Source organism: Neodiprion lecontei, chromosome 5 (genome assembly GCF_021901455.1).
Source record: "Neodiprion lecontei isolate iyNeoLeco1 chromosome 5, iyNeoLeco1.1, whole genome shotgun sequence".
Lineage (NCBI taxonomy): Eukaryota > Metazoa > Arthropoda > Insecta > Hymenoptera > Diprionidae > Neodiprion > Neodiprion lecontei.
Window position 1 is genome coordinate 18623082 of NC_060264.1, and position 14561 is coordinate 18637642.

Genomic DNA, 14561 nt, shown 5'->3' on the forward strand with positions numbered 1-14561 from the left:
GAAAACCTGGTCGAAAAACTGTTGCTGGTGCTGCTACATCGGCGATCACGACAAACACTACAATGATATGCCAAATCGAGATACGAAGAATTGTATTATTTGGTCAAGATTTGTCAGCCGGGTGCTGAGAAAAAGACCAATTGTGGATCAGAGCAGTCTAATTTTTCGATATCCTTTATAATCCGGCAGTGTGCTTTGACAATGATTTGTCAGAAGTTATTATTGACGGTTTTCCTTGTACACAATGTGTACGCCTTTATTAATCCGTATCCAAAACTGGCCAGTTACCCGTTGAAAGAAGGAGATGATGCCGGCGAACCGTTGTTTCTAACGCCTCTAATAGAAGCCGGGAAAATTGACGAGGCCAGAAAATTAGCAACAGTTCGGCATGATGAAATGCTCGACGTTCCGAGCTACTCCGGGTATTTTACTGTCAATAAGGAGTACCAATCAAATACCTTCTTTTGGTTCTTCCCGTCGCAGGTAAAATTTTAACCGTGTACAGTCGACTTGTTTTTTTTTCGACCAAACCGTACGAATTCGAGAATGAATGATCCTTCAGAATGCGCCCACTATCTGAAACAAAACGTAAAGAAGCCAAAAAAAAAACTATACAAAAAAATCTTCCGAAAAGTTATTTTGCGACAATGGTAGCAAATACAATTGAAACAATTCTGGTGTTTTTGGATCTGAGATTGCCTGAAAAAGTTGGAATTAAAATTTTGTTAGCACGGTGTCACAGATATTCTTCAACAGTTATTTTTGTACATCATAAATGTGCTATTATGTAAAATATCTTGAATTTCTGTCACAAAATTTATGGGTGCTTGGAAGCCAGCAAAATGAACCCAAAACATTAGAAATAGATCGAAAATACCAAATTTTAATCATTTCGAATGTTGTAATTCTAAAATTCTGAAATCTGTTCTCAAATTGTTAATACACCAGTTAGTGTTACTCGAATTTGTTCTGTAGATTTATCTTTATCACATAGTAGGGATATCCTTTCATCTGCTTCTTATTAATTCATCCATAAAATTGTTACAAGGTCAAAATTAGGAATGTTTAGACAAGGATGTAGTTTTGAAAAAAATTATTATTTCGCTACTTCAAAATTGTTTGAAATTCAGTAAACTGTAATATAGCAAAAGAAAGATATTTCTTAAATTCAAATCCGGCAAAGTAATTCTTCCATTAAGTGCAAAATGCAAAACCAAAAAATCAAATTATGTCAGCATCACTCCAGCCTCATATATTATTAAATGTATTTTCCATCTCTTCAACCTACTTTATTAGACTATAATGCTTCGTAATTCCATTACATGTTTTCATACAGTGATGACAAAATTGTTATTTCATGTTTTGATATATTTATCTGTGCTTTCTTATCACAATCCCTTATCACATACTGGGTGTATTTTAAGTCATAATTATACTTCGACTCATTTCTGATATGCAAGGGTAATTCTATCGAGTATCGGACAGTATCTCAGAGTAAAAGTTCTGATGCGTTTGGAATTGAATGTATATTATAGGATATATCAGACTCGAAATATATAAAGTTACAGACTTTGAGTAATTTTACCGTTGAGCAACACATTGCACTAAACTAGATATTCTGTGGTTGGAGATACTCACATCAATGTAACCGAACATTAAGAATAACCATCTTTTGCTATTTTAGAACGACTGATGGAACTGAGCCCTCAAAATATGAGTATGTTTTGCTTTATCATGGCTTTACCGAATTCCAGACAATCATAAAGTTGCAAAACAACGATTTTTTTCGCACATGCATCAGTATAATAACATCACCAATTTCAATCTTATCTGTTTTCTAATAAGGGACCAATCCTCTTGAATTTTTGTTGATATAAATGGCTTGTAAAGATGATTCATGTCATTATCAATGTAATTTGAGGCAATTGCGATAGATTTAATATTGTAAACTGATTGCTCTACAAAATATTACTTGTTTGACTACGGAAAAATTTCCTTTAGGCTCCGAAAAATGTGGAATTTTCTAATAAAGATTTTGGATTACTCAGCCGACAATTTGCTTATTCAAAATTCAGTCTGAATGAAAAGTGAATTTAAAACTCAGGAAAGTGTGAATCTTAACAACAGTAGAACTTCACCTTATCATTCTTCTCGAAGTAACAATTGCTGATCAAGCTCTCTATTATAGATCAACCCAAAATCTGCTCCAGTAGTGTTATGGCTGCAGGGTGGTCCAGGAGCAACATCACTGTTTGGTTTGTTCACGGAAAACGGTCCGTTCCGAGTGACGAGTAACAAGACTTTGGAGCTACGCAAATATTCGTGGACAAAAGCGCATAGCGTATTGTACGTCGACAATCCTGTTGGGACAGGTTACAGTTTCACGAAGAATGACAAAGGATACGCGACAAATGAGACTCACGTTGGCAGAGATGTTCACACAGCGCTGGTCCAGTTTTTCACCTTATTCCCCGAGTTACAGGAGAATGATTTCTTCGTTACGGGAGAATCCTATGGAGGGAAATACGTCCCAGCAGTTTCGCATGCCATAAAAGACTTCAATATCAAGGCAAAACTGAAGATAAACCTGAAGGGATTGGCCATCGGGAACGGCCTCACTGATCCAGAGAACCAGCTAGTCTACGGAGATTACTTATACCAGATTGGACTGATTGATTCGCACGGCAGGGATTTGTTCCACCAGCTTGAGGACAAAGGGCGCAAATTGATTCAGGCCAAGAAGTTCGACGAAGCTTTTGACGTATTTGACCAGCTGCTGAACGGTGACCTGCATGGCGGTTCCTTGTTTCACAATCTGACCGGCTTCGACTTCTACTTCAACTACTTGCACATCGCAGATAGCAAGGAATCCGACTGGATGTCGGAATGGGTGCAACGAGTTGACGTTCGTCGAGCCATTCATGTGGGGAACAATTCTTTTCACACGGAGGATAAGACAGTCGAAATGCACTTGAAAAGCGATGTAATGCAGTCATTAGCAGTACTCATAGCGGACTTGACACAACACTATCGCGTTTTGCTCTACAACGGGCAATTGGACGTCATAGTTGCTTATCCGACGACCGAAAATTACCTCAAGAATCTTAATTGGCCCGGTGCTGAGGTATACAAAAAGGCTGTCAGGAAGCAGTGGTGGGTGGGCAAGGAACTCGCTGGATATTCAAAAACTGCTGGGAGTTTAACTGAAGTTCTGGTTCGTAATGCCGGTCACATGGTTCCATCCGATCAGCCTCGTTGGGCCCTTGATTTGATCACTAGATTTATCAGAAACAAATCATTCTAAATCTTAAATATCTCAGCATCCCAATATATAGTGGAGCGGCAATATAAGCCTTATCATTAGAAGCCCCTGACATTTCCCCACCATGTGCATCACCGGTCTTCTCTCACCAACGTGGTTGAAACAGCTAGTGTAACTGCTATAGCATTGCCGTGGTGGGAGCTCGCTCGAGACCGCACTAGCCGTGCAACAGCAAGGAGTAGGGATGACTATTACAGTCCTGTCACAGTCCCAACAGCAAGAATATAATGATGCTCCACCGGACTCTGAGATTTTGGATGGGAGACAGGATTGATAGCGATCAATTGTTGTGAGCAAACATTGACAAAATGATTCTACTCGCTTTTGTAGAGTCTTTTTGTCAGTGTGTAGAAGCCGAAGGATATTTTTTTTTTTTTTATATAAGCATTTGAAACCCATATAAGAGTTTATATCTGCATACATTGATTCAGTTTACAATAGTTTTACAATGGTTGGTGTAGTTGTTTTACATATTTGTACTGAGGTATGCCAGTTCATACTTTTAGGTTACATTTACTTAGAAAGAACTGGATATAGCTTCAAGCTCTTAAGTTTGGTTCACAAATTAACGATTCAATATTCAATGGCGGGCGTAAGTTACACTTCGATAGATTGCTCTAAAATTATGTTTTTTGTTGGTCAAGCAATACGCATTGCCATAGTACACGATTAATGTTTTGTTCAAATTCGCCACAATCGCGTGTCGGGTTGTCCATAACATTTATGTGAAAAAGAGAGGCGCCTAGGGGGTAGTGATGCGCTTTGCAATGATTTATCGTGACTACACATTCTCTTTAAAGGTCTTTGTTGTGGAACCAAGGTTTACAATTTTCACGAAAGTAGTGTGTGAAGTATTGTGTGTCTAGTTTGACCTTGTTTTTTTATAACTTTATTTGTTTGTGTATAAGCATTTTTTTTTGAAGGTTTCAAAGAAGTAGGTGTGGGGAATTTGTGAGAAATTTACAAGTGTTTTGTTTTTTGCAGTTTTAGCTAGCGTGTCAACGTTTTAATTTCCTTCGCTTCTGATGTGACAAGGAATCCAAAAAAATTTAACGTTTTGTGGGCGTTTTGAGAAACAAATAAGTTGTATTTATACTTGATTTTGAACATTAGAGGGTGTGTTGAAGTAGAAGATTTGGAACTTGCGATACTTTAAAGAGCACTGAGGGAATCACAGGAAATGAAAGCGTTATCATCTGTGCAAGAGAGTGGTATATCCATTGCTTAGTTTAGGGCAGTGCATTCAGCGGTGTAAGCTAAGGCATGTTTAATCAAACTTTTTTGTATTTCTACGTTTTTATCGGGCAGGAGCAAGCAGCGCCTACGAGTAAATTGTCGTTTTGCTGCCATCGGTAAAGATTGACCAGACTTTATTTTCGTTTAGGAACTCCTGGAAGATGGCGTTAAGATTAATACTTTTTTTAACTGCGTGCCTAATTCAATGTTGACTGGAATTGACTGAGTGACAATGTCGTATTCGTACTTGTACATGTTGAGGTTGCTCGAGACTTCAATGCAGTCTAAGAATTCGTTAACTATTTCGATGCATTCAGTAAAGATTCTTTTGCGTTTTCTCTTACTTAGATTGTGATAGGTCATTCAACGCAAATAGGGATATTTTACCTGTGATATTTGTACAGAGATTGCTACGTATCGTTACGATGTGACTGAAATGAAATTTTTTGATTTCGATAGTTCTTTGATGTATATTTTTCTACATTCGTACATTTGAGTGGTATTCAACACAGGCATTAAATGGGAATCTTGTAATTTTTATCCAGATTCTTCTGTACTTGTTTGATTTAATGAAATTTTATTATTCCACCTACTGAATCAGCACAATAATGTTTTTCATTACAAAACCTGAGAGAACGACATTGTGCTGCTGTTCTCGTATCATGTGACCTGAGCACAAAGATAGATTTCGCTCTCTCCTGCTCACTTTCATAGCTTGCAAAGTGAAAGGTCAAATTGAAGATAGGTGCGGTCACGTTCATGTTATGTTTATCATTAATCTCTATTAGTGTATGTTAATATGTGTTTTTGTTGTTATTCGTATGCAGACTGAATTATTAACGACTGCATGGATGGACCCTCGTCTGCAACCTGCACGCGTTAAAATTCGAGAGCAGTTGTTTGCCAGGGCAACCAACCGTCCGCGATGTACGTAACCTCAAAAATTTTAACAATTTTGAGTTGAACATACGCCCGTTTCCTCCGACACGGTTTAAACGGTGTTTAATTTTTTCTGCATAGTTTAGAAATAGGCTGAACTTGGTTTAAACTTCGATTAACGTTGAATTTATCGGGCTATAGCTGCCACTACTGTCACCAACAGACGTTAAAATTTTTGAGGTTACGCACACCGTGTGGAACTGTTTAAATTTATGACGATTGGCCGCCCTGGCAAACAACTGCTTCCAGATTTTAGGGCATACACATTAGATGTACGCAGACGAGGGTCCATGCAATTGTTAGCAATTCATTATGTATAATCTGTATATCGAGGGTTTCTGGTGAAAGTGCCGACTCCGAGCCACGCGATCACCGCCAGCGTCAACACACGCACAACGTTTACGTGAACCGAGCGTAGCGGACAAATGCTGCGAACGAAGACTTTTACATGTGTTAGTGCTGGTGGTGACCGAGTGGCTCGGAGTCGGCAGTTTCACCAGAGACTCCCGATGTGTTTGATGATGAGATTTTACCTTTGAATTGAGGATTTGTAATAAAACCAATATGGCTGCCGTTGGAACACTTGGAATATCGTTTTAGCTCAACGATTGTTTTTGGCACTCGGTAGACGCCAAGCGGTCTGTTACGTCTAAGAAAATTACGATAAGAGTAAGTGGATTATGGTTTTACAATCAAGTAACTCCTAAACATGGAAAATTAACATTTGATAATTTTTACGGTTTTTTTTCTGTTTTCGTGACAAAACAGTGCTTGGTTCACATGTTGTATTCATTTTTCGCATTTTTATTCGATCGATTCACTTATATGAGAATAAACAATTATTTGTTTACATATTTTGGTGTTATACTTAATAATTACGCTATAATTATTGTACATAAATGTTTGATGCTATAATTCATAACAATGAGCAACTGTGTATGAACTCTTATAAGCCTCTACAATATCAGAATTGTATAATTTGGATACATTTCATACATTCGCTAAACTCACGTGTGAGATTGTTACTTTACACTTTTATAACAGCAGCATTATGTACAATGCTAGTGAGTGTTTCAAGATTCTAAATTCAGTTGATCACGTATTACAGGACACATGCCTATATCAATAAAAACTTTAAAACCTCGCAGTACGTCGTTTAAAAAAACTACTACAAAAATGCGATAAAAGACATTCTGCAATCAAACCCATGCGAATAGCCACCATATTGAATTGTGAACACAGGCTATTCCGCAAACACTCGGAACCACGTGATCATGCTGATATTAGATATTACGGCAATTCGTTAAAAACTATGAGAGTTATTGATACCCGTTCATTACTAAAAAAATAGATTTTTATTTATGTACCATTTTCCACGGCCTTCGATATTTCTAGATAAATCTAACTCGCATTTAACCCTGTTCACGTTGAAAGAGTATTTCCTTACATAATAACATTTTTTAATCGAAAGTATTCCATTAAATTTCTAATTGAGCTATTATTTCAACGATTTTAATCAAGGTACGGTAATATATAATCATCTACAATGGACGTGTTTTTATGCCATTCAAAGTGCGAAATTCCGGGCACTACGTGTGTCTTCAATTTCCCGTGTTTATCGAGAGTCTTTAATCCTATCATATCCTTCACGTAAATATCCCTATCTCTCATTTCAACCACGGTTTCATTGGCATTATAATATCCGAACTGGCTGCTCTGCCAAGGAGTGATAACCCCATCATTAGGTCCCCCGATTAAAATCATCTTGCGTAACTTTGTGATGCCAACTTTGAAATCGTCAGTCAATGAAGTGGTTTTTTCATTATTCACGTACGGCAAAAATCTGCTGTAGTTATAGTACAATCCCTGCGAAATTGAAAACATTTGGGATGAAAACCAACTATAATCGTCTGTTTACCTAATTGAAATTTATTTTCTTCTAATTAATGAATAACTTAGAACAGCTTAATTACCTGATGATGAGGGTCGTTCCAATAGTTGCCAACACTAGTCCGCTGTCCTACTTTTGAGTAGAAGAGTTCGTAGGCAGTTTCGCGTACCAAATCTGGGAAGAACAGGTGCAGAAATCGAGCTGTTGGATAACATGAAAGTTTTTAGTTTTGTTTCAATATAAGATAATAAAGTTGAAGACGATTTTTTTCTTGACCATGGTGAATTGTTGAATAATATTATTCTTGGATATGAAGGTCTAGACATCAAAACACTTTTTTATTGTGTTAACGTTAAATGTATTAACACAATAAAAAAGTGTTTTGATGTCTCGACCTTCTAGACATCAAAACACTTTTTTATTGTGTTAACGTTAAATGTATTTTTTATTGTGTTAACGTTAAATGTATTAACACAATAAAAAAGTGTTTTGATGTCTCGACCTTCTAGACATCAAAACACTTTTTTATTGTGTTAATGGGGCAGGAAAAGATGGAAGTTACATTTGAATCTTGTGATTGGAAAAAATGGAGTGATTAGGGTGAAATAGAATGTAAATTATGTTTGTATTTTGCAATTAAGGTGAAATGAGATACAAATTAAATTTAGATTTAGTAATAGAATGAAATGAAATGCAAATTGCATTTGTAATTAGTGGTTAATTTCAGTCGCATTACAAATTTCGCAAGTAATTAGTATCTATTTAGCCTCAATTACAAAACATAATTGTGATTTGTATTTGATTTCGTTCGAATTACAAATTAACAAATGCAATTTATAATTCATTCTTTTTAAATACAAATCTCAAATGTATAATTTGTATTTTTTTTATCGTCTCGTATCTTTCGTCAATTGCATTGGTAATTTTTGTGTTTGGAAATTCCTGTACTTGTCATACCTATAAAGAGAGAACTATAGTTTCTATGGTGCATTGCTCGATAATTGTGAAGGAGTGTAAAGCCAAGGTTGCGGGTTGTAAAGGTTTTCAGTGAAATGAGAGCTCACTTCCAAACTGCCCAGCTTGCGGAGAGCTTAACGAAATGAAATTTCTGACATTGTGGTCCGGAAATTTCTGCAGGATGGCCCTGGCCAAGAGACCGCCCTGACTGTATCCGAGCAGATTTATTCCTTCGGGGAACGCGGCGCCAATTGCAATGATATCACCTCCGATCTCTTCCACTTGACGCCACATAGGCTCCAGGCTACTCCATCCAGCGTACCTTACGGTATTAAATACCTGAGTGCCAGGGTGCATCTGAAATTACAGGAAACCTTGGGAAAAACCCTAGAATTTCAATTCCTTTTCTGTATGAGTGAGTGAAAATGGCGATGTGAAAATTTTCATTATACCCTGTCGAAAATATACAGACGAAAATCCCAAATCGTATAATTTTTGTAGATCACGAATTGTTCTACATATTTAGCGTCCTCCATTATCACGAAATATAATAGACACCGCAAGTCCGTGGAGTTTCAAAATAATGAGCTTTAATTTTAAGCATGGATTTTATACATCATTTCATATGAATGAATATATTGTTACAACAAAATCTTTCTGCGTTACAGGAAAGTCAAAAGGCCGTACGAACGAAAATTGTTGAAGTTTACAGTAAATCGATGAATCCTTGGAATGATGTCGAATTTATGAAACTGATTCAGTAAAATACGAATATGAAGCTAAATACTTTAACTGTGTGTGGTGCAAGGAAATGGCGAAAAACTTAAACGGCTACTATGGTATAGGTATTTAGGTACTTTATTTACGTTAAGTGCACGGAGAGAATAAAACAGCCAATTTTACTGAAAATCGCAAGAAGAGAGGGACACATGAAGGTTTTTGATAAAAAAAAATACAAATGTCGACTGTATTTTTTATTATAAATGGAGCAGATTTTAGTCTGCACACAGCAGTTTCTGTACACAGTAGTTTTTACTGTTTTTAAAGTAAATTCGGCATTTTACGAAGTATATTTAACCGAACAACCTGATGTGACCCTCTGTTGATGCAACTTCGAGTAGAATCTATTTTTATTTTCTCCATATGTAAGAGTGATATGAAGCAGTTATATACTTATACAGTACTGCACTTATCTGTCTTATGCGAGTTATGAGTTATGAAATTTATTATATTTATGAAAAAGTAGACATTCCAAAATGTCATCATATAATTTATCTCTCGGAGGAGTTACGGGAGGTTTCTACTTTGTTGAGCCGAAAACTAGTCGATTTTTTATCAATATTTTGTTCAAAAAAACATGAAATATAGAATGTTGATATTTGGGATGTTTACTAAGCGGTCTTTATTGAACGTGATAATATTTTTTCTTCACTTACGGAAGTGCTTCTGCACACCCTAGATGAGCAATCGTTGTGAAATTTGGCAGGCACGTGTACAACAAACGTCTTCATTAGTTGAACCAGAATTATCCAAAAGTATTCAAAAATTTTTATTTTATGAACAAAAAACTGCACAAATTTTGACATAAAACTAATCTCCCCTTCGATAGCTCTCTATTTTTTTATTTTTCAATATTTCTTATTCATTCTGGGTCAAGTAATGAAGACTATTGTATACGTGCCTGCCAAATTTCATGACGATTGCTTATCTAGGATGTGTAGGAGCACTTCCGCAAGCAAAGAATATCACCGGCTCCTCCCGAGCTCAGTACCATGTTTTATCAAACTTTAAAAAGTATTATCATGTTCAATAAAGATCGCTTATTAAACATACCAAATATCAACATTCGATATTTCATAATTTTTGCATAGAAGATTGATAAAAAATCGAACGTTTTCGGACCAACAAAGTAGAAACCTCCTTTAGTATTGCCCACCAGCATTGAACGCACGCTCTACTGGGAAATTTTTACGCAAATAAAGTACCTACCTTACATTGTACCTATAAAAAGATATAGGTAATTCTAAAATGTACCTGGGTACCACCACAAGATATTTGCTGAGGAAAGTACCTAGATACTTTACAGCATTGACTTTAACGTAATGGATAATAGCAAGACAATCATTATGTTGTAACTTTAGAATGACATTTTCAAGGAGTTGAATGCTTCGAATATGAGAGTATTTTGCTCTATTGTCGTTTGCTGAATTTCAGACTGTTCTAAAGTAGCGAAATGATGGTTTTTGAGAACGCATCATTGTAATAACGTTGCGAATGTCAGTCATCAATTTTTTAAATTCTCTGAATTTTAAGAGAGAAAGTTATTATAATCACCTCGATAATGTAAAAACTTAATTTTTGCTAGATTTCTACGATTTGGGATGTCGAGAATCACCTCTGACCATTTTCTCAAATTAGAACTGATGAAATTTTTGATTCGCTTGGTCTACTAGTGTCGAAGTTATTCGAATAATGAATTACAAAAAAAATTTAATGATACTCATCTGGAAAATAGGTCAATGGATTCTGATAATTTTCATTTGAATAGACGCAGCTGTTTTCAATTTATAACTGAGTAAATTTCCAATCTGATCAGTCCAGTATTTTTCGAGTTATTCAAGTAACAAAATTAGGAAAATAATTCAAATGACATCTTGAGAACGGATGAACGGATTTTAATGATTATGGCCTCAATCGACGCGACTCTTTTCAACTTAGAACTAATGAAATTCTACGTTTGATCGGGTCGGTATTGTTCGATTTATTTGAATAACAAAATAATAAAGAATTTTTTTTTTATATATATACATATATATATAACGTCGTTTTCTCAACGTTAAACGTATCCGAACGTGGAATTTGTAGGCTGGTTAGTCATGATGAGCGAAATCAACCACTTGATTCGTAAATATTTGTTTAACGCGACAATCGTCAAACTCGTGTCGACACGTGAAAGATAACATACCTCTTGTATTCGTTTGCTTATCAACTCCATGCTCTCACTTCCAGTGAGGACTCCATGAATGAGTACAACAGCTCTGTACTTTTTGGCCGCATAATTAGGAGCGGCTAACAGAGTAGCAAAAATGAGAACGGAGCAAATGCTGCGGTAGCACATCGTGTTCCTTCGCGCTTTGGAACTTGAATGAATATGCAGCATTCTGCGATTGCGTCAGGGAAATGTGCAGGATGTTGTTGCCAATATCAGGCTCTGCTACACAAGTCTAATACATTGTCAGCTGTCTTTGGATATGATAAATAAACACACAACTGCCATTAAACATCCGTCAGCAGTGCTTTCATATTTGCCAGAGCACTTCTGTGCGATACAATAAACTGAAACTGACCGTTCTTTGTTCTCACAATCAGTTCAAGTTCAATTACCGGGCCTTGTATGTATATATGTATAAAAAATACACCACTATTGAATACTGATTCAGTATAAATGAACAAAGACTGTTTCGGAGAACACTATCTTTTACTATCATTCTAATCGTACGGAAGATTGATAAATTATCTAGTACTAGCTTCTTTTCCGAGTTGTTTACATCACACTGATCTTTGATTATAACCCACCTTTGTCACGGTTTTACTCGGAATGTCATCTAGTTTATCTAACCTAACCCAACCTCATCTTACTGCTTATTTTATATTACACCTTTCGTGTTGTCAGTTGTTGATAAGGGTTGCTCTGTCGGTAAACTAGGAGCTACTCCAAGAACAGTTTGTTACCCAGTGTAGAAGCTGGAGATTATCCGCCAACGGATGACTTGTTACCGACGGTCAATGGTCGGTAAAAAAGGTTTTCTCTGGAATACTGACTGAGAGTACACTAAGGTTACCAATCCTGGGTTAAAACGTGTGATGAATTTCGGTGGCTCCCGAGGATAATCTTAGGTTTCTGCATTGCTGAAATGCATATAGGATTTATGTTAATGATGGTCATTTATAGTAAATCACATAGGAATACGCAATTTTCCTTAGTTCCTTGAAAATCTGTGGTCTTTATGAACAGAAGTCGGAAGCTTTTTGATTAAGGGTACATGGTCAAAGTCAATCACGATCATGGTCATGAGTCGTACGTAGTCGAGCATTCGTAAGCGTTCGGAATCTGCTACATTTCTCTATATATCTATAGCAGTTTACGTTGGGTTACTGCACAAATATGTTTTCCAAATTTCCAGACTTTAGTATGGACTGCGATTTGAACTTGGTATAACGCGTTTGGCTGGTCCAATATATAATTAGCAGTATTTATTTCATCGTATAAGTTATCCATCATTCAATTCGATGCAAAGAACATCACGACAAAGTGTTATCAGATCTGTACGAGGTGTGAAAATTATGTAAGTTGCTAATTGTAGACTCCTGAAATTTAGCGTAATCGTCAAATCTACAGATAGTTCCATTTCTAATAATCTCTTCCAACGTCTTCAAAAGTGATATAAAGATAAAATAAAATGTTTTAGATAAAAATGGCCTTTTGAAAGCGTGTGTTTCGTGGATAACTTCGGATCGATCTGGAATTTCTTGCATGTAAAATGGTCGTGCTATTGTCAGAAAGTGCGCTCTGGTGCGAGACAGGCATCGAGGTTATATTTTGGAAATTATTCGATTATTAATTCATCATTTCATATGATAATTTATCGTTCACAGCTGACCAGAGTGCAGTTCTTAACATCTGAATGATCATGTAACAAAAAATTTTAAATCGAAATGAAGTTTTACAAAAAAAATGTGATTGAATCCCGTAAATAACCTTAAATCAGTCAATAAGGTCAAGCACCTTAAGGGGGTGCCCTGGTTGATTCGACGGTGACGTATACATCTCTGAATGTTGTAGTCCACGTGTCGCAAATGCGAAAAAGAGCTTAACAGCCTCAATCTGTATACAATTCTGAACAAAAACACTCCAACTCATTTTCATTTGACGACGAAATAAAGAAATAGCAGCGATCTACGAAATCGCAACAGTAAATACGTAGAATCCATGCCATTTCTTTATTTCTGCGTCAAATGAAAATACGTTGGAGTGTTTGTTTGAGAATTGCGTATTGAATGGGGCTGTTAATCGTTTTTCGCGTTTGAGATACTTGGACTTCGATGTTTGGAGATATAAACGTCAACGTCGAAATCGACCAGAGCGCCCTCTTAACCAATGAAGTTAATGTTACATAAATACAATTTTGATTGTACTATAGACTCTCTCGCTTAGATAATCTCACTGTGTACGATCATCGTAAATATATGGGTCATGAAAAGTTTCCAATTAAAACCATTTCATAACCTACAAAAAAAAAAAAAAAAACAGAAAGATATCGCTATCTAGGGGCGGACAATTACGTACTCGTAAATCGAGTAAACGCAAGATCTGTAGGGAAAATGAAAGATGGTCAATGATCTTGGAGGCAAGTTTAATTGCTGAGTAAGGAATCGCGGTAGAGAATGGGGCGATAATCGGTATATCGAGCCGCAGAGTTGTCGGCGAAACGGAAAGGCGGCAGGCAGTTGTCATCCGGGAAACCGTCACCGCGCACCCCAAACTCTCGGGCTCTGCTGCAGGAGAGGAAGGCACGTGGCATTTCCCGTGCGCCGGGCGCCATACATCACGGGGGTCTGACATCGAAACCCCCAGTGCCAAGGCTCTCCTCGCGCCTTTACGCATGCACGCCCCAGCCGAGCGAATACCTAGCGCATTGTTTCGGGCGCCGTCATCCCCGATTATCACGGTCTCTCCCCGTCCCCCGTGCATTGGGGCCGCCCGCGTATTATTGCCGCTTGTTTATTCGAACAATGGTACGGATGACACGTCTTAATCCAACCTCCTTAATCTTTTCAACTTTACTTTTTATTTTCACTCGTAAATTACCTATACACACATTATTCCCCTAGAGCCAAACTGGCCGCAGTGATCGTGAGAGAAATTTCCCCAGTTTTAAACAACATTGCAAGCGAAATCCTGTGGGAAGGACGCGGCGCTCGGTCTGCCTAGTTAAAAACGCGGATGAAAAGTTGGCACACCTGCAACGACAAAAGGTTTAGTAGTGGTCACTATGCAGTCCTTGTAAACATGTCACATACCATTTTAATTTTTGACCATAAGCAAAACAAGTTGTTCGTATTGGGTCATAGTTTAAGTAACTACGAAATATTACAATAACTAAACGACATCTATCAATCTTTGATTGTCAAGGTTAAAATTTACTATAATATAAT

At 36.9% G+C, this 14561-nt stretch overlaps 2 protein-coding genes across 3 annotated transcripts in view; one reads left to right on the forward strand and one right to left on the reverse strand.

The window, feature by feature from the left end:
* Positions 1-6647, forward strand: LOC107217380 (venom serine carboxypeptidase). The gene is made up of 2 exons (XM_015654885.2): positions 1-483; positions 2189-6647. The coding sequence occupies exons 1-2, from the start codon at positions 202-204 to the stop codon at positions 3302-3304; spliced, it is 1398 nt and encodes a 465-aa protein (XP_015510371.2). The 5' UTR covers positions 1-201; the 3' UTR covers positions 3305-6647.
* The window catches only part of LOC107217382 (lysosomal thioesterase PPT2 homolog), a 26744-nt gene continuing 16429 nt past the window's right edge, over positions 4247-14561 (reverse strand). Inside the window, exons 1-4 of one of the 2 annotated variants that reach the window (XM_015654887.2) lie at positions 11311-11915; positions 8453-8702; positions 7471-7589; positions 4247-7363 (exon numbers count right to left, since the gene is read on the reverse strand). In XM_015654887.2, coding sequence (XP_015510373.1) covers positions 7010-7363; positions 7471-7589; positions 8453-8702; positions 11311-11505 — 918 coding nt within the window. In that variant the 5' untranslated portion in view covers positions 11506-11915 and the 3' untranslated portion in view covers positions 4247-7009. Of the gene's footprint in view, positions 7364-7470; positions 7590-8452; positions 8703-11310; positions 11916-14561 lie in introns of those variants that run through there. The other variant, XM_046742195.1, reaches the window with a different exon arrangement.

Excerpts from the sequence above, each read along its gene's own strand:
- LOC107217380 (XM_015654885.2), top strand. The coding sequence starts at position 202 with ATGATTTGTCAGAAGTTATTATTGACGGTTTTCCTTGTACACAATGTG. Across the intron at positions 484-2,188 it reads TTTGGTTCTTCCCGTCGCAG|ATCAACCCAAAATCTGCTCC; the intron begins GTAAAATTTTAA and ends TCTCTATTATAG.